Below are 19,243 nucleotides of genomic sequence, written 5' to 3'. Positions count from 1 at the left end.
GAAGCGTGAAGCAGTACCAGTTCCTTTCCTCCTTATCCCTTCTTCAGCATCAGCAGCAACACATCATCGGAGCACATTTTATTGGGGATTTGCATTAGAGCGTACAGAGCCCTCATCGGCTAGCGTAAGGCCCTTGTGCAAGAGGCGCTCTGTTTTATTATTACTGTTATTATTATTTTTGTTTGTTTGTTTGTTTGTTTGCTTTTTTTTTTTGGTGTTGTTGTGTTTGTATTGCAATGTGCATGTGACATTGGCCTCCGGTACCTTCTCTCCTTTCTGGGTGCGTGAGGGGAGAAGGGGCGGTTGAGAAAAGGGAAGCACAAATCATGGCAGAGGAGCGTAGCGACGTCCCTGTGGAGCGCGACGGGATATCCTCCGCCGTCGTGGAGCACCTGCGAGGCGCCATTAGGCAGGCCATAAAGGACCATGAGACGGCGGAGGTGGTGGAGCTGCTATGCGAAAACAGCGGGTTGACGCTTGAGGAGTTTCTTCAGGCTCCGCATGAGTTGAGGGTGCTAGAAGTGTTTCTGTTGTCGACATCAGAGTTGCCACAGCTGCGCCTGTTTCCGTACCTTACTGTAGTGAAAATTATTCACGTTGGGTTGGAGAGCATGCGGAGCCTGTCCTGCCTGCACCACGTGGAAGAGCTCTGGCTGAATGAAAATAACATTTGCAGGATCGAAGGACTGCAACAGATGCAGCGACTGCGACGACTCTTCTTGCAGGGAAACATGATTGAGGACATGGATGGCATTCCGTATCTTCCCCAATTGCAGGAGTTGTGGCTCTGTGGAAATCAGCTACGCCACATCACGAGATTGAACGTCTTGCCGGTACTTGTATCTCTCTGGGTGGCATCAAATCGTATTACGACACTTGGTAACGCCTTCACGTCCAGCATGACCTCTATTCAAGAGCTCAATCTGTCAAACAACAAAATTTACTTCCTGGATCAACTCACGCATTTGGGCGTTCTCAAATCGCTGCGCAGGGTGTGGTTCAGTGATCCCATGTATGGAGATGCCCCCATTTGTCACCTGAGCAACTACACCACCTTTTCGCTGCGTCATCTTCTACATCTAGAGCAATTGGACGGTGTTGCCATCACTGCAGAGCAGCGGACCCTCGCGATCTCCGTGTATGCAAAGAAGAGCATTTATTATAGTATGCGGCGGGCGATTCTCGACAGAAATATCTCAATTCTCTTCGCGCGGGTGCATCAAGAGGCCGAGGCCAAGCGGGATTTGGTACGTAAAACACTGCGACAATTAAATTTAGAGATCACGGCGCTGGGTGAATGCGTACTAGATGGATCCCCGACAAACCAGGCAGCCATGGACGAGGAAAAACAGCATATGCTCAAACTCCGGGTGGCACGGGACAGACACGAGGCGGAGCTGGGGGGACTTGAACGTCAGTTGTTGGATGCGCAGGAGCGCACTATTTTTGAATCTGACAGTCTGCATGAGCGACTGTTGTTGGAGCTTAATTCGTGCGGCAACATTCGCCTGGAGGAAGGGTCACTGGAGGACACCTGGTGCGCCAGTGCAAAGGAGTTAGTATCTAGTCGGTTTGACGCAACCCTCTATGAGAGTTTGGGGATCACAGGTGTGAAGGTGAACCGAGTCTTTCGCATCATGTGCCAGGGTCAGAGGGAGCGCTTTGATAACCGAATGCGGGAACTTGACGTGGACCTCGTGGACACTCGCAGCCGTCGCGCTTTGGTACGGCTCTTTAGCGCGGTGCCCAAAAACGTGATGGAACAACGTCGTTTTCTTCATGAGATTATGATAAACGGCTTCAGTGGCCTGTACGCGGAGGACGACGGGGTTCCACTCACGAATAGCCTGTACTATGCTGACCAGGAGCGTCTGATGTCGACGACGACCACGCGCCGCGATGTTTACGGTGTACGGGTGCCCCTCGAGTCTTTTTCTGGGCAGTTGGTGGTGTCTCGGCTCTTCTTGGGTAAGTGCGTGTCGGAAATGGGGGCCTCCCGTGAGCAGGAGGCCAACGGTGATGTGCCGTTCATGAAAAGTGAACGTCGTCGCCGCACACGACGCCAGTACGGCGAGGAGGTGTTCTCCATCTACCGCGTGGCCCCGCACGACACCTCGGTGAAGGTGTGGCATATGTTTGACAAGTCCCTCGTTTTACCTGAGTACGTGATTGACTTCACGTACACCACGAAAGTTTATCGCTTTATTAGCCCTCTACTGTCCGTCTACGATGATTTGGCCGTACTCGAAGCACTTATTGAGAAGAACGTACCGGGGGTGACCCCAGATTGCGTTGCCGACATACGGACTGTTGGGTACCCACTGTTTTCATTTTTAAAGTGGCTGGATTCCTCCGTCTCGCACGTGCTTCTTAGCGAAGAGACACAGAATGTGCTGCGCAAGGCTGAGGAGTTGCGTCGTTTAAGGAGCGTGGTTTTTCAGGCCAGTGGAATCCTCACCAATGCATTGGTGGAGGCCTATAAGAATCAAGTATCAACCTCAACAGAATCCCCCATTGTGTTGTGTGATATGTCGGGTCAGAAAATCACATGTATTCCAGCATCAATTTCTACCACAAACGCATGGACCTCGTTAACGCAGCTTTTTTTACAAGGCAATAAAATATCCTCTATAGCGTGGGAAGCGCTGGCGCTTGTGGCGCCAGCCTTGGAAAAATTGGACCTTGGCAACAACGTACTCAACCGTCTGGAGTTTGCCGCCGCCCATTTTCCTGTGCTTCATTGGCTCTGTCTGAGTTGCAACAAGCTTCATGCTTTGGATGATTTGCTTCCACTTCGCGGGGGCCTGCCGATGTTGAAGTCTTTAGACATTGATCATAACCCCTGGATGGAGAACAAATTGGCGGAGGTCTTTTGTTTTGCCGTGTTGCCTCAACTACAGCATCTAAATGAAATCCCGATTTCACGGCACGCGTCCTTGTTTCTTCGCCAGAAACGCACCATTGTAATGGACCAGAGAATGTTGCAGTACATTGTCGCAGAGGAGCGAAAACGGCAGACGCAGGATGCCGCGGGTGGTGTTATGACTTACAATGATGGGGACCAAATGGGTAATGTAGATGTGGTAAAGATCGCTTCCTTTGAGGCGGTGTTTGCAGAGCTTATGGAGAAGACAGAGAGGGACCGTGCCTCTCTTGCTTCCACAAAGAAGGATTCATCCATGCCACCACTGAGGAGTGTTCGAAACTTTTATTTTCGTTTTAGCCTGATGCGTGACCTCACGTGGGTGTCGTTGTTGCCCCAGCTGCGTCACTTGTGTCTCCAGTCGCACGTTATTGAGGATTTGACCCCTCTAGCGGAGCTGCGGCACCTCAAGACGTTGAACTTGAGCGGGAACTTGGTGAAAACAGCCAAACCCCTGGCTGGGATGCGGCTGGTCTCCCTGGACCTTGCACGCAACCAGTTGACGGGCATCGAGTGCCTAGATGAGATGAATGAATTGCGCTTCCTCTCTGTCACTGAAAACGCTATCACCCACGTGGCTGCGCTGCAGCACTGCAGGTGCCTTGAGGAATTTTACTTTGCTAGGAATTTGATCTGCGACGTGCGTGACCTGCACCCGCTGCATCGCTTGCCAAACCTTGTCTCCATCGATGCTGCAGGTAACCCTTGTAGCGGGTACCAGGACACCGAGCAGAAGCGTTGGGAGTATCGTAATTACCTCGTGTACAATCTTCCGAAGCTCAAGGTGTTGGATGGGGTGCCTATAGGAGAGGTGGAGCAGCGACGCGCCAGGGACGTGTTTGCGGGGCGGGTAAATGCTGAATTACTCGTTGAGCGCGTCGGTTCGACAAGCCAGTGGAAGACTGCGCATGAGGTGGATCTCTCGCTCTGCGGACTGCGAGAAGTGACCATGATGGAGCCTTTTGTTTCCCTAAAGGTGCTGCACCTGCACCACAATAGTATAGCTCACATTGATGGGTTGCTTTCCCTGCACAACCTTGTGGCGCTAAATCTCTCCCACAACCGTCTTGGTCAGTGCCCTGTGGGTCACACGTTGCAGCACCTTCACAATTTGCGTTCCCTTTCACTGGAGAGCAATCATATTACCGACATCTCAGCGCTTGGTCTGTTGCTACCGCGGCTGAAGTTCCTGAATTTGAAGGGGAACGAGATCACCTTCATTGATCAGGGCCTGCAGGGACTGACAGACCTGCGAGAGCTTCTTCTTGACAACAATAAACTGCGAGCGCTGGGACCCGACTGTTTTGTGAACAATTTGCAGCTGACGGACATATCTGCTGAGGAAAATTGTATTCGTTCCACGGAGGGTCTTCAGCCGCTTATTCGCCTCGGGACACTTGATCTGGCCTCCAACCGGCTTGGTGATTTGCGGCTGCTCCTCAACGATCTCCGGAACGCCACTTGTCTCGCCACAGCGACGTTCCTTGGAAATTCCGTCGCACGCAAGCCACCGTACCGTGCTCAGACGATTGCCGCTCTGCCCGCCTTGGCGGTGCTAGACAATAAGGAGGTTACGGATGAGGAGCGGGACAAGGCGGAGATGATGCGGACGACGGAGTACTCGGCGCCCCATAGCATTGTTCTTGATCCCTCCTTTTCCCTTGATGCGGTGGGTGGGGTGCGAGTGAGCGGAGCTGCGGTTCAGCCCCGTGTCTTTCCGAACCAGACACAACGCCTCCCCGTCAACAGCAACCCCCGCCCGCATCTGCCTGCGTACAAGAACGCCAGGCCCATGCCACAGATGCGGGACAGCGTCAGGAAAGGCGTTGTTCCACGTGTGCAGGGCGGTTCATAATTTTATTATGTAAAGTTGAGTTTCTGCTTGTTTTTTTTTTTCTTTTTTTTTTTGGTTTCCCTCCTTTTCCTCCCAACCCTTGTTTCTCTCTACATATATATTCACTCCGTGCCTTGTTCCGTACAATAATGGCACACGAGCAGAAACTGCAGCTGCAAAAACAGCAGCCAATACCGCGTTGCCGGGAAGGTAAACGTACATATATGATATAAATAATAATCGGGTGCCTGAAAGGAAACGGAGACGTTGGAATGAGGGTGCAGAAGGGTTTGTGTTGCTGGTGCGACGAGAGAAACAATGGAAAACGTGTTAGCCACGGAAACAGGGTTCAACGCAAGGCAGAAATGAAATGTTGGAAATGCCATCTCGCTGAGAAGGTGGATATCAGTGGATGGTAAATAGTGTCCGCCGTCTTTGTTCATTGTGTCTTTGTTTTATGCTTAACTATGACTATTATGATGATGATTATTATTATTATTGCATTTCTCTCACTTTCTCTCTCTGTTATTGTTGCCGCTGGGGCGAGGAACTCTAGTAACACGATTGCCTGTGCACAAAAGCTCACTGCAGAGATCACTGCCATTGAAGCACTCCTACAGAAAACAAAACGTTTGCATATATTGTGGTGAACTACGTGGTGGGTCTCTTTCACTGCCACGTCCCCATTCTTACTTTGGCGATGGACAAATCAAAGACTTTGGAGGTGCTGCGTGGCATGAAATTTATGCAGCGGAAGGAGGAGACAAAACGCCGCGAACTCTTTGAGATTGAGCAACAAAAAACGGTTGGAGGAGCAACTACAGGTGGCGTCTGGTGCCGACCATGCTGCGAGTGGGGTGGCAATTGGTCAATCCCCGTTGGCAAGGAAGTGGCGCAGTGCAACAATTCTGTATGACACAGGTTTCTCGCGGGAGTCGTACAGTTTCGCACGGCGCTCCTTCGTGCACAAGGTTAGTGCTTCTGAAAAGGTTGCTGATACCAACATGGCCGCGGGCGCCACTGACGGCACCCGCAATGATGGTGCTGAGCCTAACAGGAAGGAAAAGTCTGCAAGCTATGAACAATGTCAGGCGGAACCTCACTGCGACGACGCCAAGGATGCTCATAGCGCCAGTAGTCAAGAGGACGAGACTGCAGAGGACCCAACAGCAGTGTGTGTTAGCAGTGGCAGCAAGCGTTTCTGTGTCAACTTGCGGGCGCCGGCGTTGCCGAAGGGGCTGGCGAAGCAGGTGGCTACCGAGAAGCGACAGAAGCGGCGGCGACAGGAAGAAGCAGGAGGAGACCGGAGTCAGGACACAATGTTCCCCATGCACTCTGCAAGAGAAATGAGGAGGCAGGGGGAAAAAAAATCGTGAGGTGGTTGTGGTGGGGAACTGTAGTCAGTGGCATCGCGGTTGGGCACAAAAAGCGGGTCTCCACGCATGCACACCGCGCTGCACGGACCTGTTTGTCTTGTTTAATCTTGGGTGTATACGCCCATCTTAACGCTCATTGTTACTTTTACTCTGTCTGTGCCGTGCATGTGCATGTGCATGTGTGTATTTGTTATATGTATAATATGTATATGTATGTCTCTCTCTCTCTCTCTCTGTATATATATATATGTGGTTTTTTTCCGTTTTGTGTTGTTTCTGTGCGTAGCTTTTGAGCGGAAAGGCACAGTACCTGCGGGTGCAATTTTCCATGTCGGACCAACGGCAGCAGCAGCGCCCCGCCGCTGCCACCATTGCAACTACCATAATGGCAGCTGCCAGCAGGGCTGAGGCAGCGGCGGAGGACAACTTTGCTGCGATGCGCCACGCCGCGATGTCAATGTTTAAGCAACGCACAAAGGACCTGACAATGGTGTCGGCGTTGACCGCGGAAGCTGAAGAGGTGGAGAAGCTCAACTGCAAGGTGCAGACGACCATCAGCAGGCTGCAGGAGCAGAAGGCAGTACTGGAGGCGAGGATTGAAACGGAGGAGCACCGTGTTAAAGAACGTGAGGAGCAGCTGCGAGAGATTCACGTTATGCTCGCCCAAATGAAGGAGGATCAGGGCATCTTTGCTGGCGTACGGCGTTCCTCTGAGAAAATCGCCGCGACACTTTATGAGTTTGTCACGCAGTACACGGCCAAGAGTGGCGACGTTGTGCGTCTCCTGGAGCGGTGCCATGAACAGACCCAAGGGCGGGCCCCAAATGAATGGCGTACAGCAACGAATGACCTTCGAAGGCGGCAATCCGTCCTCGACGAGCGCATCAAACACATTGAGAAGCAGCATGTAATTCCTGTTGGCTTTGAAGATATGCTTCTGGAGTGGTCACGCGGAGTGTGGAGACAGCAGCCGGAGTGTGCGACGGCTCTCCATTTGTGTGAGCAGCTGCTTCGTCATGACGCTTCAGGTGCAGTTCGTGCACTACTCATACCACCTCCTGTCTACGGTGTCACTAATGTGGAGGAGGAGGAGGAGGTATGTGAGGTTTACGCGAGCGCCTGCATGGATGAACTTGACGCCTGTGTCAGTCTGGGGGAAACCATAGAGGGCGAAGGTGAAAAGGTGGGTCTTTGCTGTGCCATTGTTCCACATGAACAGGTGGATATGATGCGGTCACGCTGGTTCACGGTGTGTCGGACACACGTCTCCCTGCGAGAAGCGGCTGCGGCATCAAGGAACCTCTCCGCAAGCCTGGAAGAGCAGCTTGCGTTGGTACAACTCCTCTCGGAGCGTGTTGGCGTCCTCGATGCACGCATTGTGGACGCCCATACCAACCTGCAACAGGAATCCATTGCAGTACAGAGAGAAACGTCCATGCACGAGAGTTTGCTCTCCGCCTGGCAAAAGTCGTTGCAAACAGCGCTTGTACACATGCAGTGTGAGGCCACCTACCGCTCTTCCGTGGAAACCAAAGATGGTGAAGTGGCGAGGCAAGAGGTTGAGCTGGCGGCCAAAACGGCGGAGATGGAGGCACAGTGGACGACGCTTCACACGCAGGCAACGCAGATGTACACCGCACTGCTAGTGGAAGAGCAGCAGAAGGCAGAGGCGCTGTGTCGCCTAAAGATGGCTACAGATACGCAAACAGAACAGGAAGCGCGACTGGATGCACTTCGCGAGCTATGTTTGAGGGCCGAAGCCGACTTGCGGCAGGAATGCGACGAAGTGGATCGATGCGCCCTCTCCATGGCGAATAATACTTCGCAGGGGATGCCGTTGGAGCCGTCGGCACTAAGCATTGGAAAGGACGACATCGAAGACGCGAAAGAAGCTGATACTCGAGCCTGTGCCGTAAACGACCTTCTTAGGCAACTCCTGCAGTGTCAACCGCAGAAGAAGAGAAAGGCGGAAGAACATGACGGAGGGCTTCCTGAGGACGTTGCGTTCACCTCATTGATGACATCAACCGGCTTGGAAGCGGACCTCTTGCGACGGGCCATCAATTCTCTTGCTGACCTCCAGCAGGAGGTGGATCATGAACTGGCGGCCCACCTCAGATGGAAGCAGGAGACAGATGATGAGCTGCTTACGCTGGCCGCTGAGTGACTCCCCACCACCACAACTACACTTTTTTTTCTTTCTCTTTGTTTATTTGTTTTGTGGCTTCATTACTGTTTTTTTTACCTCATTTTTATTTTTACATGCATCCTGCTGGGACTTTTTAGTTGTTATTTTTTTCTGTTTTTGGGTTTCCCTCTTCACACTGTTTTGCTGACGACAGACAACGTCATGCAGGGACACATCAATACACGCAACTACATGCATGCACAGTCACGTACAGTACGGGCTTACAGGCATGATCGCTGCAGTCATATCTTCCAGCAGCGAGGTTGTTATTTTTTATTGTTTATTTATTTATTATCTTGTTAGTTTGTCTTTTTTCTCACTGTATTTCTATGAGTGGCCGAGTTATTATTATTATTTTGTGTCTGTGTGTCACTGCCTGCGTGTCGGTGGGAAGTTGTGCCGCCAAACACATACAACGTCGTTGCGCTTTACTTGTTTTTTCTGCGGTGTGGCGCTCCGTCGTTGCCCGAAGCGACTGCAGTACGAACGCAGCGTTACACAGATTTGAAGCTGAAAGCGCCCCGCACATATACGGTGGTCGCACAGAGCGCGAATTCTTTTCCAAGAACAATTAATTAGTTAAATATAATTAGAAGGGGAAAAACGGTAGGAAAAAAAAAACAACAACAACAAGGAGAAATGAGGCGCCAACAGCAATTTTTGTTAGCGCGCCTGCTGCTTGTGGTGGTATTGGTGGTGGCAACGGCGGCGTTGCTTTTTTTGCCGACCCCGGCGCAGGCACGTCTATTTGGCAGCGTGGATAGCAATGACTTGTACGGGCGACTCGGTGTGGCGCGGGGGTCTACAAAGGAGGAAATTAAAAGGGCCTTTCGAAAGCTCGCCCGTGAGCATCACCCGGACATGCAGGAGACGTATGAGGCGAAGGAGGCAGCCAAGGAGCACATGGTGCAGTTGCTTCAGGCGTATAAGGTCTTGTCTGACGACATTCAGCGGCAGGACTATGACAACTTTGGAGCCGTCCCAGGGGAGAAGTTTGACACTGCAGAATTTTCAACGCAGCAGATATTTGAGTACTTCCATCAGCAGTCGCCTATTCTCTCCAAGAGTCAGCAGCTGGAGTCACTACGCACGGCGCAACGGATTCTAAACTTTCGTGGAAATCGGTTGTTTCTGCTGCAGGTGTACGACGACACTTGTAACTCCTGCCGCTGGTTTGCCTCCAACTGGGAAGGACTTACGAAATCGAGTCTTGTTGAGGGAGGCGTGGTGGAGATGCTTCGCATTGACGCCTACTCCATGGAAGGGCCATCGCTGCTGAAAGCGCTAGACCTCTCCTACAATGGAGAGGTCGGGGTATACGCCTTTATCGATGGAAAAGCGTGGACCATGCTGCAGATAAAAGACGCGGTTAAATCTCGGAGTAGGACTAGCGCCTTCACAGCGCTCTTGGACTTTGTTATGAATTTCTTTTACGATAGGTACACTGAAATCAATTCTTTGAAGGTGTCAAATGGTACAGAGGCAATTCTGGAGTGGCTGCAGGAGGAGCGTGGTACTGCAGACACATTGCGTGTCCTGCTGCCGCCGCTGACGGTGGAGTCTGTGGCTCTCACCCTTTCGTATGTGTACGAGGGCATGGCCGTGGTTCGCTCCGTGCCGCGGGCGGCACTTCAGGATTTTGTAGAGAACTACTGCGAGCAGCCGATAGAGGCACGCAACCGCGACGGAGAGCTTGTGCCAATGCCAGAATTCATCGTCGTCTCCTCGCATCGACTCGCCAAAGCTGGTGGCGTGGCATCTGTGGAGAAGTCACACTTCATGAGGAACTGCAGCGGCGTCAGCATTGGCGTCAGTGCCGCCCTCTCGTATCGTAAGGCAAACGCGTTTGTGCGGGAGTCTCTGCCTCCACGACACCCGGGAATGGCAGACGTGACTTACGTGACGAGCAACTCGCTTTACGAGGTGTGTCGGCGGCACTGTCTGTTGTGGCTGCGCGAGAGCTGTGTGGAACCGCCAAGTGACGTTTGGAAGAACGTCCTGGCGGGGGACTACAAACCGTTTGCGGTGGGGTACGTGTGCCTGGACAGTGAGTCAAGTCTGCGTGACGTCCTACCGACGTCGGCGCACGACACACTTGTGGCCATCATGGACGGCGACGAGAACAACCTGCACTTTTTGCTCCCCGATTCAAATCCAAGCCAAATTGCGGAGTCGCTCTCCCGTCTGCTGACAGGGGGGGAGCAGGCAGACACCCCGTTGCACCTCGCAACGCCACTCTCACGTTTGATGAACTCACGGCCGTTTTACTTGTCACATGTGCAGTACTTGTACATCAAATTCCGCTGGGTTTTCAGTGTCATATACTCATTTTTATCCAACTCCTACCCCTTTTTGATGATGTTCATCATGCACAAAGTCCTCAACCGATTCGGCCTCCTGGGCAACGAGACCGCCAACACTGCCACCACTGGTAGCAACGGCAACAGCAATGGCGAAGCGGCAGCCTCCACCGCGCCCAAGGCAACCGCCGAGACGGGTGGATGCAGCCACAGTGACGCAAACCGTATGGCGAAAAACGAAAAACAGTTGCTTTCCTTCACCGCTGCAGACTTGGAGGCGGCAAAGGTTGGGAAGGGATTTCTTCTTCTTTTGTTTCATCCCGGTGGGGAAGGGTTGCCGGCGCTTCCATCGCTTGCCGAGGATTTACGATTTGCCGTACGTCTTGCGTCGCCAACGGATCCAATTCTGGCTCCATGGCTTTCTCAGCACCACCAAGAAGAAGCACACGATTTTAAGGGCGAAGACGCATCAACGGAGGAGGAGGACTTAATAGTCGTCGCTATACGACAAGGAAGGATGAAGGCGACAATAAAGCCACCCAAGGCAGCGATAGATACATGGTTGCATGATCTTGTTGATGGCACCATTACGGCAACAACACCCTTTCCATAAGAGACCCAGTCTACGCCGTGTGAGTGAGCAGCTCTTTCTTTGTTATTAGCTACATATAACAATAGTTTTTCATTAGCACTAACATATTTTATATTTTTTAAAAATTGTACCTTTTTTTTTGTTGTGTGTGTTTTTTTTTTCTTTGGTGCTCTTCACTTGGGTTAAATTGTGGTGTCTGGGTGTCTCTAGTTCAGAGGGTATTCGGTAAACGTTCCCTATTTTCTGCTGTGTCACAAGCATCGCTGTGTTGTTGCTGTTGTTGTTTTTCCTCCACGGAGAACAGGCGGGATGTGCGGCCTTGTTACTCATTTTTTTGCGTCTATGGTGGCGGGTGTGCTGCCTGTCACCGCTCGTGTGCGCTACTTCTCTTCCTCCCTGCAGTGAGAGTACAAATAGGTCAGTGGTTCCCACGTATGCGCGCCGGAGGGAGCAGTGCAGGCATCTTTTACACCAGCACGGAGGCGGCAAAAGCGTCTCAGGGGAAGCTGCAACCGATCCCTGCGTTTGAGCTCTACAAGAGTGCGCGGGAGGAGGAACTGCTCTGCTATCGCAGCGTATGCCGCGTGTTGTGCATGCGAAGCGCTGGATCCTTGACGAAGCAGCAAACGCGTGTTCTAGAAGACTTGCGGGAGGAGCTCTGTATCCCCTCCCAGCGGGCTGAGGCCGAGGTACTGGCGGCACTGGAGGATGTGTTGGTCTCGAGCGTTGCTGCTTCGGGCGTATTAAAGCGGCGTGCGGACTTCTTCGACGGAGTGTCGGATGTACCTCTCGAGGCCCTTCAAGAGGGTGAGCGAGCGCAGGACGATCACGCCTCGCTGTACGCCTCGACCGTAAAAGTGCCACGAACAGAAAATATGACGGTTGTTGCCGCAACGACAACGGCAACGAACTCTTGGCGCCGTGGATCAGTGGCGAAAACCCAGCATGCCTCGCTTCTTAAAGCTATAGATAAAATTGGCCATGAGGTGGCTACAATAAGCGCTAAGTTTCTTTCTGCGGTTTCTATGGCTGATCAAGAGGCCTTCCGGCGGGAGTTGTATACAAGGCGAGAGCGCCTGGTGCTGCTGTTGAAGGAAGCCGAGGGTCCTGTGGGCGATGTGTCTGGAAGCTCCAGCGCAGTTCCCTCGGAGCATGGCTTCTGACGTGTACTTTTTTTCCTGCATTACTTCGCCGAGGTAATGACAGTTTTAAACCGTAATTTTTCAATACTGGCGCGAGCAGAAGCAACCCCAACATTGACGCTTCATGTGCTGCTTTCGGGGAACGTGAAATGTTTGACCTGCGCACTTCACCCCCTGTTTCTTTATCTCAGCATTTTCCCTCTTTACTCTTCCCTTTTGCTTTTTTGGGGGAGGGGGAGGGGTGACTGCCTCAAATAGCGGATGTTTATTTTTCCCGCTTTACTTTTTTATTGTTGCGTTCTGCGTCTCTTTTTTTTTTTTTTATTATTGCGGTTTGTTTCGGAGCATCCTCTCACATGTCTGTGTGCGTGTGACTGGGGCGCGGGGGTGGGCGGTCACAGGCTGGGCTGATGCCGTGTGGTCCGTCCCTGTTGAAGAAGAAGTTATTACGAATGCAGCGCGTCTGCGCGCACGCGTCGCTGCTGATGAAGGTGCTAGGCGCGGGTTGATCCTTCCCCTTAGAAGTGCGACGCAGGACGTTGGCGTCGGTGTTGGTGGGTGGTCTGCCGTCACTGGCGCATGAGAGGCCCCTCCCTTTTAGCCACCTGAAGGCTTTTGCAGGCCTTCATGGAGGGGATTTGCTGCGCGTGTTCTCAGAATCCCACAATGAGGCGCCGGAGGCGCTGTCGACTTCACACGTGGCGTCGATGCGGTCTCCCTTTTTGCAGAAGATGTACGTGTGGGAGTTGGTTGCGTGTACCCACGGCGGAGACAAACCAGTCATTTCCGCTCCGATTCAAGTCAGGAATGACGGTCTACCACATGTTTGGTGGAACCACAAAGGGCACGTGCGCTGCCGGGCCCGACAGGCCCATAAGCAGCGAAGCGAAGGAGGTAGAACAGGCGAGACGGGGTGGTGACGTCAACTCGTTGGCGCCCACACGTTTGATGTTTCTGGGCCGCTCCTCACTTTACGCATTGAAGAGTTTGGACGCAAGAAATTGGTGTTTGTGAGCTCCTGTTGTCGCTTTTTGCCGCTGCTGGGCGAGGACCCAATAGGCGTTGATACACTCATTGACGTCAACGGTGGCAATGGTATCCTTGCAGCTCAACTGGCAGAAGTATTTCACTGCGAATTTCTCGTTGTGGGCCTTTTAGCGCTGAAGCATGTCATTGACAACGGCGGCGTTCCCCACGGAGGTGGACTGGCGGACCACCTCGCTGAATGTTGGTCGTTGTGCCACGACTGCGAAGCACCTCTGTGGAATGCCCTTTGACACCTGCGTGCATCACCTGCAGGCCGTTGATAGGCTGCCTCACGTCATGGCGCTTGCTCCCCTGCTGTTTCAACAAGGCCAGTTGCACGGACTACTGCAACTTTGGCTACTTCCATAGTGCCTCTAGTGTGGCGAGGGAGACCGCCCAGAATTTATTATTAAGCTACCAACAAGCAATCGCCGCTACGCATCGCACGACATGCTAAGTTGGGGAATGAGCAGTATCATTACAAAGAGGAGGAAGAAGATGCATTAATTGTTGCCCTGTATAAACGGTGTTGTCTCCGCGATGGAGGCAGTCATCAACTACGGGCGTGTGCTCCAGCAACGACAGTTGTTGTACCACGCCGTTACTGTTTTGTACGTTTCTCGCTGCGTCACGTCAATAATAACAATGCGTCATTGTCGACGTTTGTGACGTCAGCCTTCAAACGCAACTCCGCAGTTGTGTGTTGCCGCATGCACTCACAAGGACTCAGCTGTGGCCGCTGCTGACTATTTGCATACGGCCAACAACAACAACAAAAAAAAAACACCGTTCGTTTCCATTTTTATCCTCCTCTTTTTCTTGCCGTCGTCCAAGGTCCTGATGCAACGGTCTCAACTGCGCCCACTTCACTGGTGGCACTTTTCCCCAGCATCCGTGCTGCCTGCATGCACGCGATACATTTTCTGAATCCAGCAACAATAGCAACACCACACAAAGAGGAGGAGAAAGAAATAATTCCCATGAGCCGCCGTGTTGCGTACAAGCGCCTCTTATGGGAAAAAGGGGCACTGGCCTGCGTGATGGTCACGCTGTGCATTTGTACATCTTTTATGGTTTATTGGGGCTTTATTTTATACGACCGTGCAGCATGCACAGAAAAAAATGACATACATGATAAATTTCTGCCGCTGCTTCGATTGGCGTAGGGCGCTCCGCTGAGCACACGTATCGGATCTTTGTGTTTACGTACGCACGACCCGATGGCCTTAATGGGACACTGACGTCGTTGTTGAACGCCGACTACTCCAAGGCGTCTGCCAGCTCAGTTGACTTGGAAGTGTTTGTGGATTACAGGCGAAATGATACTCCTCAGATGCAACAGAACCAATCCGCCATCCTGCAGCTTCTTAGAAACTTCATATGGATCCACGGTCGGTATAAGATACACCAGCGGTTGGTCAATGTCGGGCTTCGACTCTCCATCATGGAGGCGTGGCAGCCCACAAGCGAAATTGAGGTGGCCGCTTTCTTTGAGGATGATGTGGTAGTGTCGCCGTACTGGTTCTCGTGGGCACACGACACACTCGGGCAGTACGCACCGGTCGGGGCCCACAACGCCATAGAGGCTGATCCCCGCTTTGTTGGCCTCGCTCTCTTTCGGCCCATCTTCGATGAGCTATCCAACAAACGTGTCCACGTGAATAATAACTACGCCCCTTTTCTCTTACAGCAACCCTGCAGCTGGGGATCTGTGTACCTCCCGGGGCCCTGGCGGAGGTTTCGGGAGTTCTTTGAGAAGGAAAAGGAAAAGGATATAAAGGTAAGGCGTTTGGAAGGCGCACGGAATCCTACAAGCAACTACTGGAACTACAAGTCCTCATGGAAGAAGTACCTGGTCTATCACATGTACCGCAACGGCCTGTACATGATTTATCCAAACCTTCCCAAGAAACTGGTGCTCTCCACCAGTCTTCTACTCCCGGGGGAGCACCCAACGCCGCCCAAGAAACTCTTTATTCTTAGTGTGGTACGGAAAGAGCACCTGCAGGACGAGCTGGTGGAGCGCTCGCTGAGGCAGTTCACGAACATGAAGGATATGAAGGTCTATGACGTGATGTTTGATGAGGCACAGAGTGTGGATGCCCTCCTACCGAAGGGAGGGCAGGTGTAGTTATCGGGGCGCACGTTGCGCCATGCCTTATTCTTACTACTGTTGTTACTATTATTGTTATTATTATTTGGATTGTTGGCTTTGAAGGTGACTTCGGGAGGAGGTTGGTTTGCTTCTGGTTTTGCTGGTGTCGATGATGGGGCAATTGCGTTGAACCCAGCTTTCCCACACCTCTCCTTTTTTTCACGACAACGGTCTTGCTTTATTGCGTTGGCATTACCTCTTTTGCAGGGATACCCAAGCAACACCGGGACACTGCGGCTGCTACTGTGTGCCATCTGCCTGCCGGGTATCAACTTGCGCAGAAGAGAAGTGCTATTTCAGAGCCACGTTTGTGACACTGTGCGGTGTTTGTTTGAGAGGTGTCGTGCGCCAATTGCCTGCTACGACATACTTTTCGTTGTTTTTTTCTCATTTATGTTCAACTGTCAGTGTTTGGGGCCAAGTGTCATGACGTCTTCCATAAAGAGTTTGTTTATTGGCTGGACAGTGTTGTTTTTCATGATGGCGGTGCCGGCGGTGCAAACCTACGTTGCGTCGCATCCTCTCTACATAGTGGCGAAGAAGCCTGAGGCCTCGTGACGCCACGGTACGGGCAGTACCTTTGCGGTAGGGCGCTCCGCTGAGCACACGTATCAGATCTTTGTGTTTACGTACGCACGACCCGGTGTCCTCAATGGGACACTTGATATCATTGTTGAGCGCCGACTACTCCAAGACGCCTGCCGGCTCGGGCGTGTCTTCGTGCTAAGAGGCTCACACGAGCAACATCTGGCGGAAGGGTCTTTCGATAACTATGTGAACACTGAGACGCAAACGATCTTTGACATGTAGATTAGTAGAGCGCAGTACATCAATAGTTTTGTATAGGATGAAGTGGAGGTGTATGCACTGAACTGGTTTTTGCAGTTCTGTACAAGTAGTGAAAAGGAGGTCGCCCGGCTTGTCCGTGTGTGTGTCACTTGGTCTACTATCATTATTGTCGCCACTTTTCTCGCGCGGCGTGTTGGTCTTCACGGCATTCATTGCTCTTTTTTTTCCCCTTCTTTCTCTTTCTCTCTCTCTCTCTCTGTGTTTCTCTATCTACACCGCACTTGCTGAGGCCGGTGCGAAGAATACGTAGGGCGTTTGACGTTGGCGGCTTTGTACGTTAAGGAGCGTCTGTGGGTGTGTGCGCGCGTGTGTGAGTGTTGTTGAGGGAAAATGGCTCTAGTCGAGCCGCTTGTGGGCTACCTCTTGTCCAAGTACGCCGACACGGTGACGGAAGGCCTTGAGAAGATTCGCCGCCATGCGACGACGGATGGGGCTTTTGCCTCCGCTTTTCTGCTGCATCCGCAGGGGCTCTTAGCGCTGCAGGAGGTGATGCAGCGGCGGGAGTTGTGTGCGCCTGCGCTGCAGACGGTAACACAGCTGGTGGAAGCGTGCGACAACGCTGGTGTGCGCTCGAGTGTTCTGCGGGAGATGTGTCGTGGCAAGGCGTTCTGGGTACTGCGACGGGGACTGGCGTCGCTCTCGGATGCGATGTTGCCTGTAACGATGGCTGCCCTGCAGTTCCTCGCGGTCGTGGCGATCAGCCTCCCCAAGTTGGTTCTCTCCCGCTTCGGTAACACCGTGCCGCTGCAGCTTTCCTGTTTCCGTTTGCAGCTGCCGTACTCACAGCGGCGCATCCGAATGGTGCGGGTGCAGTTTCTCCTCAACCTCGTCGCAACCCCACACGCAAGCACCGTCGAGATTGTGGTCTGCGCCCACGGGTACCTCACTCATCTTCTGGAAGATGCCGCGGAGCTGCTGCAGGAGGGCACAGAAACCGGCGTCAACCTCGCTCGTGCGGCCCTCCGCGTGTTTGGCGAACTCTTCATGGAAGGGCGTATGCCGTCAGCACGCAAGCGGTCAGTTCTGTTGGCGCAGAAGAACATCGTCCGCCTGCTCGTGAAGGCGGTTGACCACGCATTGGTGTCCGAGTACGCCTCCAGCATCTTGCGCCGAATTGTGGTTGAGCTGGTGGAGTCCCCGTGCGATTATCAAGTGATGCGGCTTGAGGCAGAGGACCGGGGGATGCCGAACTATTTGCTTTTCTTCATTCTGCGGCAATTACGCCCGAAGAGTTCCCCAGCGTCTGCACGGCTGGTGATTTTTATTCTTCACCAGGCACCGGACCTGATTCGGCCCTTCTTCACACGTGTTTCAAGCCATCTGGGGGACGACGATGGCACAAGTCGCATTTCCACCACCACCGCTGCGGTGGCGACGCTGAACACCATGACACGCGCCATGCTAACGCCTATTCCCTACCATCTTGCCGCCGGTAAGGCAAGGCTGGAGACGGTGGAGGCGAGGGCGACGATGTTTTTCTCCATGAGCGCAGAGCGTGTGGTTGAGGAGATATGCCCCGTATGGGTGGCGGAGTACGTGCATCGCCTCATCAATGGATCCAGTGACTTGTTGTTGCTTTCGTTTTCCATTCAGTTGACCTGTGCAATTCTTACACGTGCTAAAACCATTCAACACCTCGTGGCGAAGCTGCAGGACGTCCAATCGGAGGATGAAAAAGATGAGGGCAGTCGCGAAGAGTGGGAAACATTTGATGCCAAAGTGCAGGCCGCCTTATTGAAGGCTATTCCTCGTCGGGAAGAGTTTTGGCACCGTATGACACAACAATTGCACCCAATGATGATTACCGTGTCCAACTCAAAGGGCGAGGTCAAACAAGGCCCTGCAGAGAAGGTTGTATTTTTGTCGCAACGCATGTTTCTTATGATGGAATTGTATGCAGAGGTATTTCACTTGCGGATGTCGTGGCTGAGTGCGGTTCCGTCGTTTCTTCCTACGTTTCGTGCGTGTGTTCATCCTATTGAGGATGCCTTGCGTCGGGGTGAGGGTGCGCTTACCAACTGGCCAGCGCCAAGCATATCTGCTCTCTGCTCACTTCTCGTGTCCGCTCTGTCGCAGGGGGTATCCATGACGAAGCTGCACCATATCACGATGAGTAGCACAAAGAAGGGGGTGTTGGAATGGCCGCTTTTGCTGAGTGTAATGCTGTGGGCCGTCAGGCATCGCAATCCATCCGACGAGGAGGGTCAGCTGGCATGGGCGTGGATAGCGCGGTTGGTGCAGTGGACGGTGCACAGCGTGACGGTGCGATTTGTGTGCGAATTGGAGGAGTCGTTTGTGTGGCTTGCGACGCTGGAGGAGTCAACGCTTCCGTGTTTTGTGCACCTCATTAATTACTTGCTGCAGCGAAGCCTGTCAAAGGCCGCTGACCGCGTTGCGCAGGAGCTGATGCAAGGAGATGCTGGAATCATTGTGTGCGCCGCTCGGAGCTTCGTGGCAAAAGCCGAAGAAAAATCTACGCTGAGTGACGGCGGTGCCGTGGGGCCCAAGAAGACAGGGAATCAGCAGCAGCAGCAGCGGCGAGGGAACAAAAAGTTGCAGCACGAGCATACTGACAAGAGGGAAGACGGGGCCGAGGTGGGCGGTACGGCAGGGGGGGGGCATGATCTCTGGACAACTGATTTGCGGGAGCACGTGGGGGCATTTAGGAAAGTGACGGAGCGGGTCGCGCGTGCGTGGCCAGAGCGCAGCTCACGCATGAGGGAAACCCTACCGATCGTATTTGCCACTGCACGCAACGACGAGTCCGGCAAGCGACGCATTGCACTGACGATGCTGCAGGCTGAGAAGGAACATCGCTCTCTGCGGCCCATTCACGATCAACTGCTTGAGTTTTGCCG

At 52.9% G+C, this 19,243-nt stretch overlaps 9 protein-coding genes across 9 annotated transcripts in view, besides 11 other annotated features; 8 read left to right on the top strand and 1 right to left on the bottom strand.

Annotated features, from left to right (window-relative positions):
- Positions 1–152: 152 nt before the first annotated feature.
- Positions 153–213: a sequence feature (A-rich).
- Positions 214–326: 113 nt separating this feature from the next.
- Positions 327–4,778, top strand: TraAM80_00293 (uncharacterized protein; the record flags this gene model as incomplete). The annotated part of the gene is made up of 1 exon (XM_029377377.1): positions 327–4,778. One exon carries the CDS (start codon positions 327–329, stop codon positions 4,776–4,778), a length of 4,452 nt encoding a protein of 1,483 aa, XP_029242749.1.
- A 27-nt stretch (positions 4,779–4,805) lies between these two features.
- Positions 4,806–4,831: a microsatellite.
- Positions 4,832–4,879: 48 nt separating this feature from the next.
- On the bottom strand, positions 4,880–5,200 carry TraAM80_00292 (uncharacterized protein; the record flags this gene model as incomplete). Its single annotated transcript, XM_029377376.1, has 1 exon — positions 4,880–5,200. The coding sequence occupies one exon, from the start codon at positions 5,198–5,200 to the stop codon at positions 4,880–4,882; it is 321 nt and encodes a 106-aa protein (XP_029242748.1).
- Positions 5,201–5,223: 23 nt separating this feature from the next.
- Positions 5,224–5,257: a microsatellite.
- A 504-nt stretch (positions 5,258–5,761) lies between these two features.
- TraAM80_00291 (uncharacterized protein) lies at positions 5,762–6,133 on the top strand (the record flags this gene model as incomplete). The annotated part of the gene is made up of 1 exon (XM_029377375.1): positions 5,762–6,133. The coding sequence occupies one exon, from the start codon at positions 5,762–5,764 to the stop codon at positions 6,131–6,133; it is 372 nt and encodes a 123-aa protein (XP_029242747.1).
- A 191-nt stretch (positions 6,134–6,324) lies between these two features.
- Positions 6,325–6,382: a microsatellite.
- A 79-nt stretch (positions 6,383–6,461) lies between these two features.
- On the top strand, positions 6,462–8,300 carry TraAM80_00290 (uncharacterized protein; the record flags this gene model as incomplete). Its single annotated transcript, XM_029377374.1, has 1 exon — positions 6,462–8,300. The coding sequence occupies one exon, from the start codon at positions 6,462–6,464 to the stop codon at positions 8,298–8,300; it is 1,839 nt and encodes a 612-aa protein (XP_029242746.1).
- A 287-nt stretch (positions 8,301–8,587) lies between these two features.
- Positions 8,588–8,626: a sequence feature (A-rich).
- Positions 8,627–8,960: 334 nt separating this feature from the next.
- On the top strand, positions 8,961–11,234 carry TraAM80_00289 (putative chaperone DNAJ protein; the record flags this gene model as incomplete). The annotated part of the gene is made up of 1 exon (XM_029377373.1): positions 8,961–11,234. One exon carries the CDS (start codon positions 8,961–8,963, stop codon positions 11,232–11,234), a length of 2,274 nt encoding a protein of 757 aa, XP_029242745.1.
- Positions 11,235–11,345: 111 nt separating this feature from the next.
- Positions 11,346–11,378: a sequence feature (A-rich).
- A 101-nt stretch (positions 11,379–11,479) lies between these two features.
- Positions 11,480–11,501: a microsatellite.
- A 146-nt stretch (positions 11,502–11,647) lies between these two features.
- Positions 11,648–12,376, top strand: TraAM80_00288 (uncharacterized protein; the record flags this gene model as incomplete). Its single annotated transcript, XM_029377372.1, has 1 exon — positions 11,648–12,376. One exon carries the CDS (start codon positions 11,648–11,650, stop codon positions 12,374–12,376), a length of 729 nt encoding a protein of 242 aa, XP_029242744.1.
- A 606-nt stretch (positions 12,377–12,982) lies between these two features.
- Positions 12,983–13,369, top strand: TraAM80_00287 (methyltransferase; the record flags this gene model as incomplete). Its single annotated transcript, XM_029377371.1, has 1 exon — positions 12,983–13,369. One exon carries the CDS (start codon positions 12,983–12,985, stop codon positions 13,367–13,369), a length of 387 nt encoding a protein of 128 aa, XP_029242743.1.
- A 773-nt stretch (positions 13,370–14,142) lies between these two features.
- Positions 14,143–14,167: a microsatellite.
- Positions 14,168–14,714: 547 nt separating this feature from the next.
- On the top strand, positions 14,715–15,512 carry TraAM80_00286 (uncharacterized protein; the record flags this gene model as incomplete). Its single annotated transcript, XM_029377370.1, has 1 exon — positions 14,715–15,512. The coding sequence occupies one exon, from the start codon at positions 14,715–14,717 to the stop codon at positions 15,510–15,512; it is 798 nt and encodes a 265-aa protein (XP_029242742.1).
- Positions 15,513–15,539: 27 nt separating this feature from the next.
- Positions 15,540–15,580: a microsatellite.
- Positions 15,581–16,556: 976 nt separating this feature from the next.
- Positions 16,557–16,597: a sequence feature (GA-rich).
- A 74-nt stretch (positions 16,598–16,671) lies between these two features.
- Positions 16,672–16,706: a microsatellite.
- A 9-nt stretch (positions 16,707–16,715) lies between these two features.
- Positions 16,716–19,243, top strand: part of TraAM80_00285 (uncharacterized protein) — a gene marked incomplete at both ends in the record, with an annotated part of 2,568 nt that continues 40 nt past the window's right edge. The window contains one exon of the mRNA XM_029377369.1: positions 16,716–19,243. This exon is cut by the window's right edge and continues 40 nt beyond it. Coding sequence (XP_029242741.1) covers positions 16,716–19,243 — 2,528 coding nt within the window.

The sequence above is a fragment of the Trypanosoma rangeli genome, assembly GCF_003719475.1.
Source record: "Trypanosoma rangeli strain AM80 chromosome Unknown Tra_15.4_contig_00005, whole genome shotgun sequence".
Lineage (NCBI taxonomy): Eukaryota > Euglenozoa > Kinetoplastea > Trypanosomatida > Trypanosomatidae > Trypanosoma > Trypanosoma rangeli.
This window is presented reverse-complemented; position numbering and strand designations above follow the sequence as displayed.